Source organism: Centroberyx affinis, unplaced genomic scaffold, assembly GCF_046629955.1.
Source record: "Centroberyx affinis isolate AG114_WGS23_722 - 3 ecotype Tasmania unplaced genomic scaffold, CSIRO-AGI_Caff_v1 ptg004554l_1, whole genome shotgun sequence".
NCBI lineage: Eukaryota > Metazoa > Chordata > Actinopteri > Beryciformes > Berycidae > Centroberyx > Centroberyx affinis.
The window spans coordinates 282,201-301,152 of record NW_027282183.1 but is presented as its reverse complement, the minus strand read 5'-3'; the positions used below and the strand labels follow the sequence as shown (position 1 = coordinate 301,152).

The following is an 18,952-nucleotide window of genomic DNA, read 5'->3' as shown; positions in this document are numbered from 1 at the left end:
ATTTTACTTGAAATACAATAACATAACTTTTTGAATATTAAAATATAAAAACAACACAATATACATTTATATCAATTCACTGGTATTCTGTCGTTGTACATTTAGGTTTCCCCAAAGTAAGATGATCTCATTTTATGCACATATTTTTGTAGTACTCCTTGTCCACTTGGATTTGGCTGCCTTTCTCCTTTCTTCATCTGTCTCACTCCCTCTCTCTGCTGTTCACGTCTGTTCAAAAAGTAAAGTGATAAGTTTTCACATTCATACAGTTAACTGACAATTAAATAAACAAAAAGTAAATAAACAATAAAAAAAAAGTTCACAAAGTGTTATTGAGAGGCTGGCATTGAGAAGCAATAATTAGACACTGATATAGGCATATTGGTGATTAGATTATAAACTAAATATATATAAACTATGAAATATTACTTTTGTCTGACCTCCCAGGTGTGATGGAGAAGCTGGGCCTCGGTCCAGAGGAGCTGTTGAGGGAGAATCCTCGTCTGATCTATGCTCGGTTGACCGGATATGGACAGAGTGGATCTTATGCCACTGCAGCTGGACATGACATCAACTATCTTGCCGTGTCAGGTAATAACACACGCAATTGTGAACATTTTTGATGGTATATTTATACATCTTGCATCAATCCAGGGGCCAGATGGGACGGCATCAATGAATTACATTATTCATACTCTATTTTTCTCTGAGTACTTACACTACATTTTGGTTTGACCTGAATCCACCAATTTCTCAGGAACTTGTGAAATTGCAGAGGGGTAATAGGATAGCTTAAAAACGTTTGGCTTTTAGTGCAGTAATTGATTTTCATGGAAGTCAAAGGATCCCATTCAGACCCCAGACTTTTGTATTATGTGTGTCACTGGTCGCCACAATTTTGGCAAGTCCCTGATTCACAAGTACAGCTTCAGTTCTCTTTGGATTCACAATATCTTGAGCTGGAGTAAGTTAATCAAAACCTAGCTGAATTCTAGCTTCGAGGAAAAGTACAACACCTTTCTGTAATAATAATAATATCAATTGAAAACTGACATAATTTGCATAAGTGTTAGTCAGGCGAATCTTACTGTGTATTGTATTACAAACAGTTTTCCCAGCCTGCATTGCATATTGTGACATTCAAAGCTGTGGACATTGACACCTTCCCTGTGTGTACAGTATTGGATGTTGCCTGGTTTTGAGGCTTTTCGGAATATTTGTTGAATAGCTCATTCAGTGACAACAGCTCTGTTCTCTTTCATACATCTACATCTTCCTCTTAGATGTTTGTATTCAGTCAGATTCTGCAGCGTAACCCATCCGTCTGTAAGATTTCTGCAAAGCTGTAATGACCTGCGTCATCTTTTGTCATCTTGCACTGTGCTTGTCCTGACTTTATTTTTCTCTTAGTGATGAAAAAATAAATAACCCTATTCTCACAAGCTGTCATGCCGTACTCATAATTGCCTGTCTATTTCAGACTGTAATTTTACGGACTTTGTACCTGGGTTTTGTGCAAAGTAAATTACAGAAGTAGTGTAGTCTATATCTGCCTTTTTATTTCACTCTCAGGCCTGGAAAGTGGCCATATACTCTGTTGTACTCCACTAATTGTGATGTCCTTACATTTTTTCTGTACTGATGCCTCTGTTCCTCTGTCTTCTCCCCTCTTTCATCTGTCACAGGCCTTTTATCCAGGCTGGGTCGTAGTGCCGAGAAGCCTCATGCTCCTTTGAACCTGTTGGCGGACTTTGCAGGCGGTGGTCTTACCTGTGCCTTGGGGATAGTCCTAGCACTGCTGGAGAGGACAGTGTCAGGGAAGGGACAGATCATTGATGCTAGCATGGTAAGCTTATAGTCTTTCTATCAAACTCCACTAAACTCCGCTAAATCGCTGGTGGAAATTCTCTTGGCAATTTCTCTGTGCTGACTCTCATGAGAAGATGGTTCTCTCCAAGACAACTCAGGAAGAACTTTCTTCACAAGGACACAATTATCGACTTGGCATTCTTGGATTTGATGATCAGCCAAGGACATTTGTCCTAACATACATAATTTGGTAAAAAAAATGTTACCATCCTGTGCCTCTTCTCAACAATCTGGCCCAACGCCAAACCCGCCTCCTCTCTCCTGCTCTTCATGTCCGCTTTCTTGCATTTTGCAAAATCGCGCAGTAGGTGGAGCGAAGGGTAGAAACATGCTGTAGGCATATCATTTTGACTACCATGGCAGGATGACAATTCCCGCATCCATTGTGCATGTGGTCAGTGAATGATTTGATGAGCAAAACCGAAATGAACCAGATCTCAACCAAATTGAGCACCTATATCAATGGAATTTTTTGCAGAAGAATGGTGTTCCATCCTTCCAACAGTGTTCAAGCAAGCAAAAACAACACTAGTTTGGCAGTAATTTACTTGTATTTTCACACATGATTACACATATATACTGAGTTTACTAATCTTATATTTAGGTAGTTAAACCTTAAACCTTTAACTACTTATTCTGTTTTACCCTTTTTGCATGCTTTAGCTCTTTTGTTGTAGATATAGTAATGGGAATCCTGACAGAGATTTGAATTTATCATCAGTCAAGTTTGGTCTTGAATGCAGTCCAGCCAAAGAGTAACACCACCCAGCGAAAGTGGGGTTAGGTGAAAAATCATCCAAATACATGACAAGGCTTTTCTCCATACTCCAAAGGATACTGCTTCTTTTTCTAACTTTTGTGATGTTTATTAAATCCCAAATGGTAACAAGGCAAGACAACACAACTCTAGAGAAATCACAGATTTCAGTTAACTGTGGCTTTTTTTGTGGTCAGTCTGCATTTCTACTTAAACCAATCAAGTTGCTGAAGAACGATTCAATAATTTTGTAAAGTTTCAAAGTTCAGCTCTTCTCGTTGTTTTTTGACTGCCTGGCAGCTTGGCCATCCTACTCTGAACCCACCTCATATGGTAAAGTGTCGACTGAATCAAGGAAAGTCACATGCTGCTGCAGTGAAATCAGATTCTGTTGCTGGTTGTATCTGTGATTGTAGTTTAACGAGTTATACTGTTAAAATGTGTGCGGCTTGCAGTCGGCTGCCCGTGTCATGACTGTGTTCCATTAGCATTCTCAGATTAGTGTTTGCCAAGATGTGACGGCTCCCCGGGGGCCGCTTCATCACAAAACTTCACACTTCATCTGTAATCAACTCCTCTCAGTCACACACATCAACACAGTGTATCACTCTTAAAATATTACAAGTTGGTGAGTTGCAATGCCATTATGTTTCTGCCTGTATGTCATATGAGTTGTTAAGATGTGAACTTAAAATGATGTCTTATTCACTGAGAGCTATTTTAAGAACATGAATGAGTTTGATTTGATCCTTGTTAGTGATATTGTCAACTCGTATTAGCATCATTGTTGCAGCAGTAAGAGTGGAATAATTAACAAAGGTCATATTGGGTACATACCTTGGTATTGATGTCAGGTTCAGCACATTTTCAGTATACTTTAATACAAGTAAACACCTCTAGCAAACCTGATTTATCACTGTTGTAAATTGATGTGTTTTATAGATAAGTAGGTAAGATTAGTTGTCCCTTGAAACTAGTGGTGCAATTTGTAACACAGGCAAATAATTGTGTGCGTACATTCACTGGCCAAAATAATTGGAACACCAGTTTTCCATAAAACATAAAAGAGCTGTCACATGTTTGTTAAGCAAAACCTGCAGCCTGTTCTTAATCTGATTACGCTGTTTTGTGACTTCATGTGCAACTTTTAGTTTATGGCTCGGATTTTTATTTTCATAAACTGACTGGTAATCATATTACATAACATAACATAATAATAATTTATTAATCAAATGCTGATATTTTGCCAATAATAAGTGAGTATACTGTCCACCTAATCTAGGACAAAACTAGCAAACACTATGGTGCCCAGTGACTGGAGTTGTGCAGTGGACCTCTGCTCCATATGGAGTCCAGTGAGTGAGAAGTGAGAAGTGAAAAACTGAGCTAAAAAGAGATCATGTTTATGACTCATGTTATGTACAACTGTTGGATTATGGCCCAAATATTATCATCTTTTTCTGGTTGCTTAGTTGCTCACTCCACTTACCCACTCCACTCGGGGGGAATGCATACTGAGCAGAGGTACAGCTCCACTCTTCAAGGACCAAAGATACTGCTTAAAAGACAACACAAACCCAGACAGAGCACGTTGCACACTCCAGATTAAGGTAGTGGGACTGAGAGCCTGTGTCCCATCTCTGTCTCTTACTCTATTGATTTTTTTTCCCTTTTCTCTAATTCCTGATGATGGAACATCATTTCTTAATTGATTTGTAGCTGTGCTTTTCTCTCCTTAATTACCCAAGCACTACAGAACAAACCGTTTTTTGTAGTGATCCATTAAGGAACGTGGCTCTTCTCTTCATACTGAGTGAAATAGAGGTCTTTGGGGGCCTCTACAGATGCACGGAATAGAGCTGGTGAACACTATGGGGTGTGACTCCGATCAGAGAATCACTGAGGAGGAGCTTCAGTTTAGGGGTCTTTATTCAAGGGAAGAATGTGGTTATACAGGGAAATGCGATACAACAAACAGTAATAACACACATGAGCGATTGCATGATCTACATGCACACACATTAAACATAACGCTGTTGTCTAGAGTTACAATAGTCCCCGTAGTTAGGAGCTAGAGACAATGTTAAACATAGCAATCCTAGCTATATAGACTGACTGGCTATGTGGGGGGCTAAGCTAGGCAATACAGGCACAAGGGCATAAACAGTATACCAATGTAAGAGTTCAGTTCATAATAGTAAACAGAACGATAGGTTTATATATCTAGCCTGGCTAGCACTCAGCTAGGCTAACTAGCGAACATAGCTGACAGAATCTGACTAGCGGAGAGAAACAACAACAGAAACGGATTGACATAAACATAGTCTCCAGGGTAAGTTGCAGTAGTGAAACAAGGCACAAACCTAAACATAAATACTCTACTTACATCTGTCATTGACACACAACGTCCCCGAAACGGAAGAAAGTAAATGCAGCTCCCTAGCAAACAGACCGGGATGGACTGGTCAGAGCCGGAATACTATACTAGTAATACTAGTACAGACAATACTAGTAATACTAGCTGGAGCATGTTATAGTATCCAAACAATGATGTTGCCAATAACATTAACGATTGCATTAACAAAGATGGGCCTATATCTTGCCAATGAATAATGTGGGCAAATGAATAGTGTGGGCTCCCAATAATCCTCTAAAGGGCAGAGGCAATCACAGACAACTAAAATACAAGGAGCCAAAGAAACTAAACTCTCTTAACAAGGGCTTTCCTACACAGCCACCCCCAAAAGTCTTCTTAGACATTTGAACAGAAACAGGACAGTCTCTCAGGGGTCCTCTGTATCAGGGAGACTCCACCAGCCGGGACACAGGGCGCAGGTATGTTCTGTCCTGTAGAGCCGCAGCTCCAGGGTCAGAGTGACATTCCCAACAGGCCAGAGTGCCCGAGGAAGCTGCGGGTCAATGAGGAGGGCCACCTGGCCAACTGACAGTTCTTTGCCACCCTTCCTCCACTTCTGCCTCTCTTGCAGACCCGGCAAGTAGTGGCGGATGAAGGTGGACCAGAAACGGTCCACCTTTCAGGATGACCTTGAGGGCAGTCTTCACCAACTTCACCTCCCTCTCCCAGGTTCCACCGAAGTGAGGTGCGCTTGGCGGATTGAAGCGGAACGTGATCTTCTGCTTGGCCAACTGTTCCTTCAGTCTGGGTGCCATCTCGGCGAAGGCTTCCTGCAGCTCTCTGTCTCCTCCAACAAAGTTTGTGCCGTTATTGGAGAGAAGCTTGAAAGGTGTGCCACGGCGTGAGACGCAGCGTCTCATGGACATCAGGAAGGCATCGGAGTCCAAGCTTTCTAGGAGGTCAAGGTGTACACAGTGCGTAGTCATGCACTTGTGCACAATCCCCCACCTCTTCTCGTTCCGGCGCCCTATCTTGATGTGGAATGGCCCAAAGCAGTCCACTCCTGTAGAATAGAACGGGGGCTTGTAAAGACGCAGGCGAGAGGGCGGAAGGTCGGCTATCTTGGGCACATCAGGCTTTGCTCGCCACAGCTGACATTCTCGGCAGAAGTGCTGATGCTTGCGGATAGCTTCTCTTCCACGCAGAACCAAGAATCTATGTCGGAGATCGGCGAGTACTCTCTCTGGCCCGGGGTGGAGAAGAGTCTGGTCATAGTCTTGGATGAGCAGCTTTGTCAGGGGATGGTGCAGATCCAAGATGACTGGGTGGATGGCGTCCATCTCCAAGTTCTCGGCTCTGCATAGCCTACCGCCAACTCTGAGGAGACCTGTAGCATTGTCATATTCCGGAGATAGAGAGCACAGGTGACTGTCAGATGGAAGAGGCCGGTCTTGAGAGCCTTGATCTCGTCTGGAAATGAGTCCAGCTGGGCTCGTACGAGGAGGACTTTCTCAGCATTGAGGTAGTCAGCTGCTTCACAAGGCTGATCTGTGGTCTTGGAGTCAGCCGCCCTGTGAAGGGGCCTGGCTGTTGCCTGGACGAGCTCTTTCCATGAAGAGAGGTCTTTGACGGCAGGGAGCTGGGGACCAGGAGTGATGGTCACGTTACCGATGATGGCGGACTTCCTCAGCTCACTGTCGTTGGACTCAGGATCAGCAGAGGGCATAGTAGGCCACCGATCTTCAGGTAAGTAAGGAACTCTGGACCTTGGTGCCATCGATGTGGTTGTGCCAACTCCTCCAGGGTCATACCCCGAGTGATGTCATCTGCCGGGTTTCTGGCAGAGTTCCCGTATCTCCAGCTATCGGGCTCAGTCAGGTTCTGGATCTCCGAGACTCATGTGCCCACGAACACCTTGTATCTACAGGACTCTGACTTGATCCAGTGGAGAACTGTGGAGTTAGACCACAAGACAACCCGCTGGACAGGCACAGTGAGCTCAGCTTGGAGTACGTTGGTGAGCTGAGCACCTGTGAAGGCAGCACTCACTGCACAAGGCGGGGCATTGACAGCTGCTTCTTGGGAGCCACCCGAGACCTAGCGAGCACAAAGGAAACGTGGACGTGCTGCTGGTCATCCACGGTCCGTATGTAGGCAGCAGAGCCGTATGCTCGCTCAGACGCATTGCAAAAGATGTGGAGGTCCCTGGTTGCCGTAGAGGCGTCTGCGTGCGGTGGAGCATAGGCCCGGGGGAACTCCAGGCGGATAAGGTGAGGAATCTCTTGTTCCCAGGTGCGCCATCTGTCGAGAAGACTTTGAGGTCGGATCGGATCCTCCCAGCCGACCTCCTCCTTCCACGGGTCTTGGATGAGAACCTTAGCCCTCGTGGTGAATGGAACGTTGTAGCCAAGGGGGTCATACTGACAGGCAAGTACTCGGTAGAGGTTCCTCATGGTAGGTGCTGAGGTCTCCGCAGGGCGACGCTTGTACCCCAAAAAGTCGCTCAGTTGCTTTCAGAGCGGGCCTCAGGCAGGAGGTGCTCGATGACAGTGGGCACATTGCTTGTCCACTGGCGGACTTCAAAACCTCTGGTCTGTAGGTGCTAGCGGAGGTCGTCGACGAGACGCTTGGCCTCTTCAGCGGAGTATATGCTGTGCAGACAGTTGTCGACATAGAAGGACTGCTCGACTGTCTCTGTCAAGGCAGGATTGCCCTCTACACTGTCTTGGATGTGTCACTGGAGGGCATAGATGGCGCAGCAGGCACTACATGTCGTCCCGAAGGGAGGTACCTGCCACTCATAAATGCTCGGCTCCTGCTCTCTCTCCATGTTCCTCCAGATGAAGCGTAGCACTGGCTTGTCAGTGGGCAGCAGGCGGATCTGGTGAAACATGCCCTTAATATCACCACTCATTGCTACAGAGTGTTGGCGGAACCTGAGGAGGACACTGAGCAGGGTAGGCCCGAGTACAGGTCCAGGGAGTAGAAGGTTGTTTAAGGACAGGCCTTGGTGCTGAAACAAACAGTTAAATACAATCCTGTCCTTACCGTTGTGGCTCACCATATGGTGTGGAATGTACCAGGATTCTGCAGACTGGTCGGCTTCTTCAGGAGGTATCTTTTCCACGTAGCCAGCCTTCTCCAGTTTCCGTATCTCGTTGCAGTAGACCTCTGCTCTCCTAGGGTCCTTGGCAAGTCTTCTCTCTGTGCTGCGGAGGCACGGCAGCATGGCTTCCTTCGGGTGTGAAGTGGGGTAGCTTTCGCTCGCTGAAGCAGGGGGGTAGCGTAGCACTGGACTCCATCGACCTCAACCCTGGTGGTGGATGCTTGGAGCACGGCCATGGCTTGCTGGTCCTGCTTGCAGCGGGTGGCTGCCTTCTTGCTTGCGTAGTGAAGAGTGTCGACTTGTCAGAGGTGCTCAACATAGGACCACCTGGTGGGCCTGCACGTACTGGCTGTACAGGGATCAGGAGGTGTGGCATATCTGAACCAATCAGAGGTAGCGGCTGGGCGTGGTCGACTGGCGGTAAGGGCAGGCCGCAGAGGTGCTCGTAGCATTTCTGTAGTGCAGCCACTGGGTAGGAGTGTTCGGCAAGACTCAGGCCTTCAGCGGTGAAGGCCTGGTGGATCCGGTTCTTCTGGGAGGGCGTACACAGTGGAGAAACGTCAAAGGACACAGAGCTGCCCTGGAGCTGTTCGACGTTTTGCTGGACTGTCTGTAGATGGAGAGTCTCTGGCTGTCTGGGGAGGTTCAGGTGCTGTACGGCTTGAGGGAGAACGATACTTCATTCAGAGCCATCGTCTAGCACGGCGTAGGTCTCCAAGGCTTGGTCCCCATTTCTCAAGACGACCTTGAGGACCTTTAACATCACCTGTTGCGGCTGATTGGGCCGGTCGAGATAGACCCCGATGGGTGGGGTAGTCACCATGTTGACACTGGTTTGGGTCTGCTGGACGGAGTCGTGCAGGATGGTGAGGTGCTGCTCTTTGCATGTCTTGCAGGGGCGCTTCAGAGTACAGGCTTCAGCAGCGTGGTTGCGGCCACACTTCCAGCACCGTTTCCCATCTCAGATCCACTTCACAACTTGGCTGGTGGACAACTTTTTGAAGTCGTCACAAGTATTCAGGAAATGCTCTTTGTTGTCACAATGGGGACAATACGGCTTGGACTTGAGGGCGGTCTTGGAGCGAGCAGGCTCTGAAGTGCTAGCGACTTCCCCAGCATTGAGAAGGATGGTCGTGGTCTTCTCCTTATAATGAGTGACACGTTGGTCCTTCTTGGCTGGCTTGGGTGCATCACTCTGATAGAGTGCTGCAGCTTGGCTTGAGAGGCGCTTAGCTTGTGACTTCATCTGAAGCCAGGCTGCCAGGTCAGGCAGGGTGTAGGTCATGTCTGACCCTGTCTGGAGAACGCCGCGGCTCAGACAGTATTCGATGAATCCGTCCCTGAATGACGGAGGCATCTTTCTGAGGAGCCGGTCGACGTGGGATCCACATCTCAACTCGTACCCATTTGGTCCTTCAAGCGTCCCGAGCATTCCCACAAGAGACTGGATGGACAGGGCGAAGGAGTCAAAGGCTTCAGAGTCACCAAACTTGATGGCAGGCGAGTTGAGAATGGCACCTAGCTCTGACTGGACGAGCTGCCGGGGTTGACCGTACTTGTCCTGCAGGGCTTGCAATGCAGCGGTTTCCTACACTGAGTGAGTCCTGTATAAGGCACTGCTGGCAACTCTACTTGAAAATTGCATTATTTTGTCTTTATGTTATCAATATAAGCACAAAACGTGTATCCTTTCACCTTCACATTGAGGCAGGCTTGCTGGTCACATCAGCAGACCTGCTAGTGGCACTGTGCTGATCTATCTATAACAATTACATTTTTTCAACAAATACAAATATAGATAAAAGTGCTGTATTTATGCAGTTTTTAGAATGCCCACTAACCATTTTGACAATAGTTGTTTCCTCATGGGATTCCCAACTCACAGTCTGTACTTTGGCCTCATATTTCTTTGTTATTCAGAAATGCATATTTCATGACAAAACAACAACAACAACAACAACAAAAACACATTCATACAACTGTCCCAGCTTTCCCACAGAATTAATATTTTATGAATGGATCCGTTTTGGCAAAAAAATAATCTTTCAATGCTGAAGCCCTGACCAGCGTTAGAGCTGTCTGCGTGTTGTCTTCCTACTATGATCTGTTCCTCATAGTTCATCAGTTTGCCACAGTGGTCAAAAGAGTTGCATATACTGTATAATGTTGTTTCTTCAGAGATTTCAATCTCCTTTGTGCATCAACATTTTATTGTTTCTTCATATGAATGTCTTAAAAAGTATCACAAAGAATTGATGGTGGTCATAGGCCCAGAAGACCATTGACCATCTCCATTTAAACCTCTTTCATGTACTGTAGGAACAGGTGATATGATCTTGACTATTGATGCTCCCATTACAATATTTGCTCCTTTGGGAGTGATATATTACATCCCACCAGGGAAATTAAATCCAGCGCACCTTAGTACACCTAAGTGTTTCACTTAGAGTTTGATCTAGGTGTATTTCTCAGCAGCAGCAGCAGCAGCAGCAATATCTTGTTGTTAGGCTTTCACACATATGAAGATTTAGAAGCAATATGTGCACAGGCAGCTGTTGGTTTATACAGAAAGACCTGCAGAATGACCTTAGTGGAATGTTCTTTGCTGAAAAACTTATTACACAACAGGCAGTTCCTCTATTCTCATTTTATTGTGATAGCGACATTTCACCTGCCCCGTGCATTTTCTACTCAGGGAGGCTATACTGGACCGCACGTAGAAATCCGCTTCTGGTGTGTCTGCCCCACTGCAATTCATGCATGTAAGCTTCCACTATGCGTTGTTTCCACGTATGGTAGAAAATGTATATCCTCTCATTCCTATAGAAAATCTGTGGACTGACCCAAAGAGGAATCTGAACAGGAGGTACTTGTCAATTTTAGTGGGCTTGAATTTGTCTGCAAAGAGGAATGGAAGAAGATTCCTAAATGTAATCTAAGTTGGTTGAGACAAATCCAAACAGATTGACAGATAACTGCTGTTATCAAAACAAAAGGTGCTTCTTCCAAGTATTGGTTGAAGGGTGTGAACCAACCAAGGTTTTATGGTGTTCCATTTTTCAAAATGGGTTTTCATATCTGGCCTCAAGGCAATAAAAAGTAGGACATTTTAAGGGATGTGTAGACTTTTAAATTTAAATTATTTTTTGGAAAAAACAGTTTACTGTGATTCTGAAACGCATGTTAAGTTGATTACGAGACTCATTACATGTCAAATCACACGCCATGATGGCCACCATCTCAGATTGCTCTGAAAGGTTCCTGTAGTTGGAAACCAATAAGACAAGTATTCTTGTAAAACAATTTGTAGAAATATAATTTCATCTTAGATAAATCAAGATAATAGGCTGCAACCAAATTTAATTAAATTTAATTTCATTGCATAGGATAATAGAATATTAATATAGCTGCAAGCGGCAATAATCGGGGTCCAAGCAGATTGCAAAAAATCGCAAAAATTGACATTTTTAGAGATGAAGACCAGATGCAGATGATTTGAGAGATTAAAATGATGAAAGAATTTTGACTCTAGGCCAAGCTGTTTTCGAGATAATTGCGAAAACGTAAACTTGATTATTACAGCGTCACCTTGAGGTCAATGAGTGTCATTATATGTGCCTGAGTAGTGGGTGGAATTTGCAACCCACCTGCCAATTTTTGGTGTTTCTAGGTCTTACGGTTTTTGCTGCACAAACACTTTTAGCAGAGAAAAATAATAATAAAAAGAAATTTTCACAGGGTCACAGTAGGCAACCTTCGACTTAATATGATATAATGCCTACCGTATGGTCTGAGCTTGCCATCTGATGGAGATGCTGCTTGAATTAAATCTGTCAAACTCTGCTGATGACTGGACACCTGACAGCACAATCTCTCCTATTATTCCCTCCACTTATAGCTGACGAACTGCACCTATATATGCTTTTTAGTCGAGTCAAACGGTTTCTTTTTCATTTAATTCTAGGAGTGTGTCTCTGATGTTGCAGCGCTGACAGCATCTGTAATTGCTTGCCATGCTTTCTTTTCTCGGTTGCTGTCACTCTGCTACTTACACGTTTAAAAATTGGATTTCTATTTTCACTCACTCCCAACAAAAACACTTCAGCGTCAGAATTTGTTTTTTCTCTTGGGTCTCTTTGCCTAAATTTCTCCAACTTTCCATTAGTACTTTCTATTTGCACACAGCCCTTAAGTTAGCACAGCTTTTATAATCAACTTTGATAAGCACACGCATCCAATTTAGATTCATCATCAGATACACCTGAGGGGATGCACAGGATGAGGGGTTTCACATGTTTCATGAATCCCACATTGGCTTCTTTCTCAAAAATAAAAGTAAGAAGAGTTTAAGAATAGTTTTGTGAATGGGGCCTGTTGTCTCCTGCACATGTAGTTCTACAGCACCAGTTTCGATGAGACAAATGTATAATCTACTCTGTAGTGTACTCCCTGTAATAATCATTTGAATGATTGAATTTTGAAAACATGATGTTGGAAATAAAAAAGATGTACTAGGGCTTTTGCTGTACTACATAGGCTAGATCAATGCAGTATATTTTAATAGATGAGAAGTATTTTTCTGCACCACACATAATCAATGGCCATCAAAAATGTTCAATTTACATTCAGGCAATTTTCATTCACCCAAGCCCTCATGTTCTCTCTCTCAATTCAATTCAATTCAATTCAATTCAATTCAATTCAATTCAATTCAATTCAATTCAATTCAAGGAGCTTTACTGGCATGATGTACATGTGCACATGTTGCCAAAGCATAGATTCAGACATAAATGAGATAGAAATAAAGTAAAATAAAATGAAATAAACTGCATATTAAATATATAGATTAATCACACACATATTTCTGGACAGTAACAACAATAACAGTGATGATTACAAAAAAAAGCAAAGTTAAAGAAGAGTTTACAGAGTTGATGTGTTTCTTAGATTATGGCATGACATCACATACTGAGCACAGAGTTCTACTGTTTCAACATTTTCTCCAAGCAGGAAAGACATTTTTTTGTTGATACTGAGATTTTGAAAGTTCTCTATTCTTTCAGAGATTTTTGAAAAGTATGTGTTCCTGATGTGTTCATACTTGGTGAAGTGTTCTTCACTTTCTATTTCCCCTGAGTCGCAGTGCACACACTCTTTCTTCTCTCTATAGCTAGCTGGTGGTCACTGAGTCTGTTCTCTCTCTCTCTCTCTCTCTCTCTCTCTCTCTCTCTCTCTCTCTCTCTCTCTCTCTCTCTCTCTCTCTCTCTCTCTCTCTCCCCTCTCCTTAGGTGGAAGGAGCAGCATATGTGGGTTCATTCATATGGAAATCTCGTAGCATCGGTATGTGGGACCGTGATAGAGGAGAGAACATGTTGGACAGTGGAGCACCCTTCTATGACACCTACCAGACCTCTGATGGAAAATACATGGCAGTGGGAGCCATAGAACCACAGTTCTACAAACAGTTACTTCAGGGTTAGTAGCATCCACATGCAGTAAGAGATTTTTTTCTATCGAATAAACCTCTAAGATATTTAACATTTATTTTTTCTGTCATTTTGCCACTGCCACAAATTTCTCCCTGCAGATTACATTCATTGTTTTTTCTAGGCTTGGGATTGGATGCTGGAGATTTACCTCCTCAGATGAGCATCAGTGACTGGCCCGAACTCAAACAGATCTTCACAGAGCGTTTTGCCTCTAGATCCCAGGCAGACTGGTCGAGTGTTTTTGATGGGACAGACGCCTGTGTCACACCTGTGTTGTCTTTCGACCAGGTGAGCTCACATCCACATAACCGAGAAAGAGGTTCCTTCATCAAGGACCCTCAGGGGCAAGAAAGCCCCCGGCCAGCCCCAGTCCTCTCCCGGACCCCTGCAGAACCTTGCCTGGCCCGCGACCCTGTTATTGGAGAACACACACGTCTGGTGCTAGAGGAGTATGGCTTTAGATCAGCAGAGATAGACCAGATGCAAGCTGCAGGAGTTGTAGAGTGTAATGCTGCCAAAGCAAAGTTGTAGCGGACCGTGGGTCAAATCCTCACTTGGAAAGGGGGCAGGGTTAGGGTTAGTACAGTATTTTTACTGTATGTAGGCTATTCAAACCTGGCGCACGCCTCCCTTACTCTCTTACCTCTCTTCAACAGCTTACATTAGTCAGCAGTGAACATTTAAGGCCACATGAATGTTTTTAAACTCTCCATAAATTCATAAAACACTTGCTTCCTTCTCTTATCCAATCTGTGCGGATAAGATGTCTGTAGCTCCTGTGGGAGTTGCCAAACTGCATTGAGAAGCAACCTATTATTATTATTATAATTGCTGTTAACTACATCTGTTTCACTTGTCTAATTTTTTACAACATTGATTGCATGATTACTTTTGGTTTGAATATGGGCCATATTTTTAAAGTAGAATGCCAAACTGTCAATATAATTATTCTAAAAATGCCTCTTCACTTTCAGCAGCCTAGTGCGCTTTCACCTGAAATTTTTATGATCTCCCAAACCCCAAAAAGAGTTGAGCATTGACAATTATTGATAGAATAGTATAGCTTGTGGATGGTAAATTTCATCCACTTGGTGATATCTACACTAGGTATTTTGTATGAACCAAGTAACATAATCCAGAAAATTACTGAATGAGTGCCTTCTTATCTTGTATGGAAACAGTTTGGAAATGGAAACTATCTCGATAAACAAAGAAACTAATATTGGAGGGTCGTATTTGATATTTCATATTGCATTTCATTTTATACCTGTAATATTTAGATTGGATTACACATTAATCCTGGTGAGAGGTCAGAAATGCAAGTATATTGAATTTTCTCATTTCTAGCATTTACGACTTATAGTGTTGTGACCTTCTCTTCAGGCAGCAGAGTATAACCTTATGGACTGGTGATGAATGTGGTGTGGGCCTGCATGGGTTCTCTCACACCTACCATGGTGTGTAGCGGTAGCAGACAGTATATATGAAGGTGACTTGAAGTAGTGGAAACATAGCATCAGAGAAATATGCATGGATAGTAAATGGATAGTATATTCCACATACCTCCTTGCATCACCACATAAGGATTTGGCCAATAAGGGTACTCTATATACACAATATAAACACATTGGCAACCAGCAACATCTTAAACTGCAATTCAACATAAATATGAATGTCACATTTATATCACTCAATCACAATATACAATAGTACAGTACAATCAATAATATTTAAAATGATCATGATTATGAAAAGAAAAAAACCTTACAATATGTATAAGTTATGTTATAATATGTAGGTTATTGATTCATCCATATAGCTCTATGGATGCATGCCTCCACTATGTTCTCTTCTATCAATAAAAATGCTATTTGGCCAAATTTTGCTCTAAAAAATATGACCAAACATCAGTTGAAAATCACAGTAGTGGGATCTGCTGTTGAATCTGTTCACAAACGTGTTAAATGTCAGTTTTCAGTCTATTTTCGTGGCCTCAATCAAATGAATGGGAAGTAAAAATCCGAACGCTATAAACTCGTCCAGCTGCATCCGATCTTGGCGATTAGTTTATATTCTGGTTTTCATGGCGGTCAAGTGCCAAATAACCCCCATGTTAAAACTGAGGGGAATATTGCTTTAAGGCAAAGGCACAGAAACTGTACTTGTTTGTGTTCATCTGGTTTTTTAAGTATCTTCAAATGACAGCTGATGATCCACCTGAAGGAACTAAAACAACGTTTTCACTTTTAGACCCGGGAGAAGGATTTTCCTGTCTAACACGGGGCCTTTTTCTTTTCCACTTTGCTGTTGCTGCATTGTTTCAAAGATGAATGTTTTTTCTCTTTTAATTCCCTCCAGAGCTGCTGGCTTCTCCGTCTTAACTTCCTTTTTCTTTTTTTTTGAGTCCCTGGAGTGATGAAAATACATTGAGCAAGCACTGAACCTCAGCTTGTTCTTCTGAAACTCACCCTGGCAGCACTCTGCCTTCACAATATTCTGTCAATGAAAAGGAGAAAAAGACCATATATATCTTCAGGGAAATAGGTTTTCATCCATAATCTTATTTTGTGCATTGTAATTTGTTTTCACTGTCACCTGTGTAATAATTGTTCCATCGCTTTGTTGCAACCCACTAAGTGCTGCTTTTGGCTGAGTAAACCATGAGATGCTCAGGCCCTCTGAGATGAGATTCCTAATTATAATTAATGACCTTTATTGTTGTTAAGCTTACAAATGTAAATGTTGTTTGAAAAGTTGATTAACTACTCCTGAAACCCAGTCTCTTGTTACCTGAGCCTCTGCACTGGTAAAGTTTGGAGGCAGCACTATAATAATTGGAATTTTGTTTGTATTTGCAGTAGAATGACATAGTTGAAATTATGCTAAAGTAGCTAGCGCAGAAGGAAAGCTGCTTCATGTGTAAATTCAAGCCTGGCCTCCCAAAATTTTGTGAAATGAGCACAATGTCTTCAAATGCAAATATGTGCTCCATGCACAAAAAGTGAGAGAAATGCATGTTCCCACAATGAAATACATGAACGAGACACGACTTGAAACAGGCAGTAGTTGGACATTGAAATAACACAGCGGAAAGTAAGGGTGTTGTGGTTGGGGTGGTGGATGGGTGTATGCATTTGCCTTGAATTCAAGCAATCCGGGTTCAATTGCCAACTGATGCCAATACGTTTTTTTTAGTTTTTCTTATTTAACCATGACCAAAACCTTGCCCTAACCTTAACCAAAGTTTTATTTGCCTAAACCTAAGTCTAACCATAACCAAAGATGTTAACTGTTAGCTAACCTTTTCATGTGATGAGCAGGTGAAAATGGCATGTCCAATTTGTGTTATTGTCACATAATCCAGTTTGTGGTATTGTCACATAGCTAAACCAACTTGTGGAGGACCGTAGTGTTCACATAATTTGTGTCCACACCACATAATTTGCCTTTCAGAGTTTGTGCTTATTTCAAGAAATTTTATTAGACTGTGTTGATAAATTCACATTATGTCTTTTTATAATTATTGGATATGAGATATCTAAGTGCCTAATTTTACAAAGGTGTCTGGAGTTATCTTTATTTTTCCTAATTTCTAATAAAAAAGATAGCTCCAGAGATTCTCCTTGACCATTTTGTGCATTTAATGGTGCCATTTGATTATGTCATCTAGGCTAAGCGTAAGTCAAGGTCTTGTGCTTTAGTACAAATCACTTCCAGTGTAATGGCAGTGACTCGGTATGAAAAAAATCTTTGGATTGGCTTTGTAGTTGAAGGATAAGCCTATAGATGACGTTTAGATAATAGGATATGGCTCAGAGGTTTACCCCAGCACCTTTAAGCTGTACAAGGTATCAAGATATTGAGATGAACTTTTAGATGCAAAGGGCAGCGGCATGAATTTCGGGACTTAAAGGGAACTGCCTCATGACAAGACTCTAGTATGATGCTGAACTGTATGTAGGGGAAAAGAAGAAAAGTCGAAATGTAAAAATGAGATATGTTTGCTGTGCCATGTTTGAGATGGCATACATGAAATAAATCATTGATTCTGAATGAAGACCAATGAATGAATGAATGTTTTATGCCATTTGATATTCCATAAAAGAGCACAGGGAAGCATAGTGGCCCAAAGATAAGATAGAAATGCAAGTGTTGCACTACTTATTCAACTCCTACTTATCCAATCAATCACAAAACAAAATGATGAAAAACAGTCTGCAAACAAAATATAACACAAGGAAACAAAACAAAGCAGAAGCCACAAAATAAAAGACACAACAGGCCATATAACCTGCCTAGCTGAGTCTAGCCTAACCGGCACCACAAACCTTAGACCCTCAGTGAAGACGAGGACAAACTCCAAATAAACCTGGGGGGAAAAACTGGAATAAGCCCTAGACTGGATTCCCAAGTTCCTATATTAATGGTGTCTAAACTAAAGTAAGAGAGGAGACTGTGTCGGTCCCAAATTAGACAGGGCCAGGATTGGTCGAATGACAGTGAGGTTATATAGGTTTTAAAATTTCCAAAGAATTATCTCCCCTAACCGCAAGAGCAAGTTGATTCCAAAGATAGGGAGTTTGGTAGAGAACACTCTGCTGCCTGCCAATTTCTTGATTCTTGCCAAAAGACCAGATGATCACCATAAATATAGATCTGATGGGCGATGACTTTATCACTCCCCGATGCACTGTGTTAGGCAACTCTGCTCTCTGTACGTACATTCAGAGAACAGAAAACTGCACCAAATCTATGTCATTGATTCATAATTTGAATGAAATGGGAGATTGGGGTTTCCCAGCTACACCGACAACCCCCTCTGCTTGACACGCAACAACCGATGAAAACATTTTAAGGTAATGGCCTTTTACAGACTAGCGTCCTATTCACGGGATATAGCTGTGCATCATGTTGCCACGTGCTGAAGAAGCTTGCATAATGTTTCCAACATCTAACTTGAACACAACCAACATCTTTGTTCACCCAGACCATCTATTCTTTTAGTTGTTCTTGATGTGCTATTACACTGACACAGTTGTGGCGCAAGACCATGAGGCACGCAGGTATGTGAGGAATGTCTGTGGTGTGACCCCAAACATCTGACTCTCACCATGCATGGATGTACACAGGGTAGCTAACTGTAAGGATGGAGCATGAGCTTAGGCTTCAGACAAGGTTTAATACAAATAAGATGACATGTGCAAAGTAGTTGCTATTGGACAATTTAGTTTCTATGGTGTACCTGGTTTCATCAGTAAACAGCTAAGGAGAAGACACAAAATATTTGCTGAGCTGAGCCTCCAAAATGTCTTTGTGGTGAAAACAACCACATTACAGGTTTGTGTCAACACAGAAAAAAACATTTCTTAGCAAAT

The 18,952-nt window shown here is 42.7% G+C and overlaps 1 protein-coding gene across 1 annotated transcript; it reads left to right on the top strand.

The window, feature by feature from the left end:
- Positions 1-447: 447 nt before the first annotated feature.
- Positions 448-17,584, top strand: amacr (alpha-methylacyl-CoA racemase; the record flags this gene model as incomplete). The annotated part of the gene is made up of 4 exons (XM_071544376.1): positions 448-591; positions 1,686-1,846; positions 13,377-13,563; positions 13,699-17,584. Coding segments are annotated over 4 exons (902 nt in total), but the record flags the coding sequence as incomplete, so codon positions are not given.
- Positions 17,585-18,952: the final 1,368 nt, after the last annotated feature.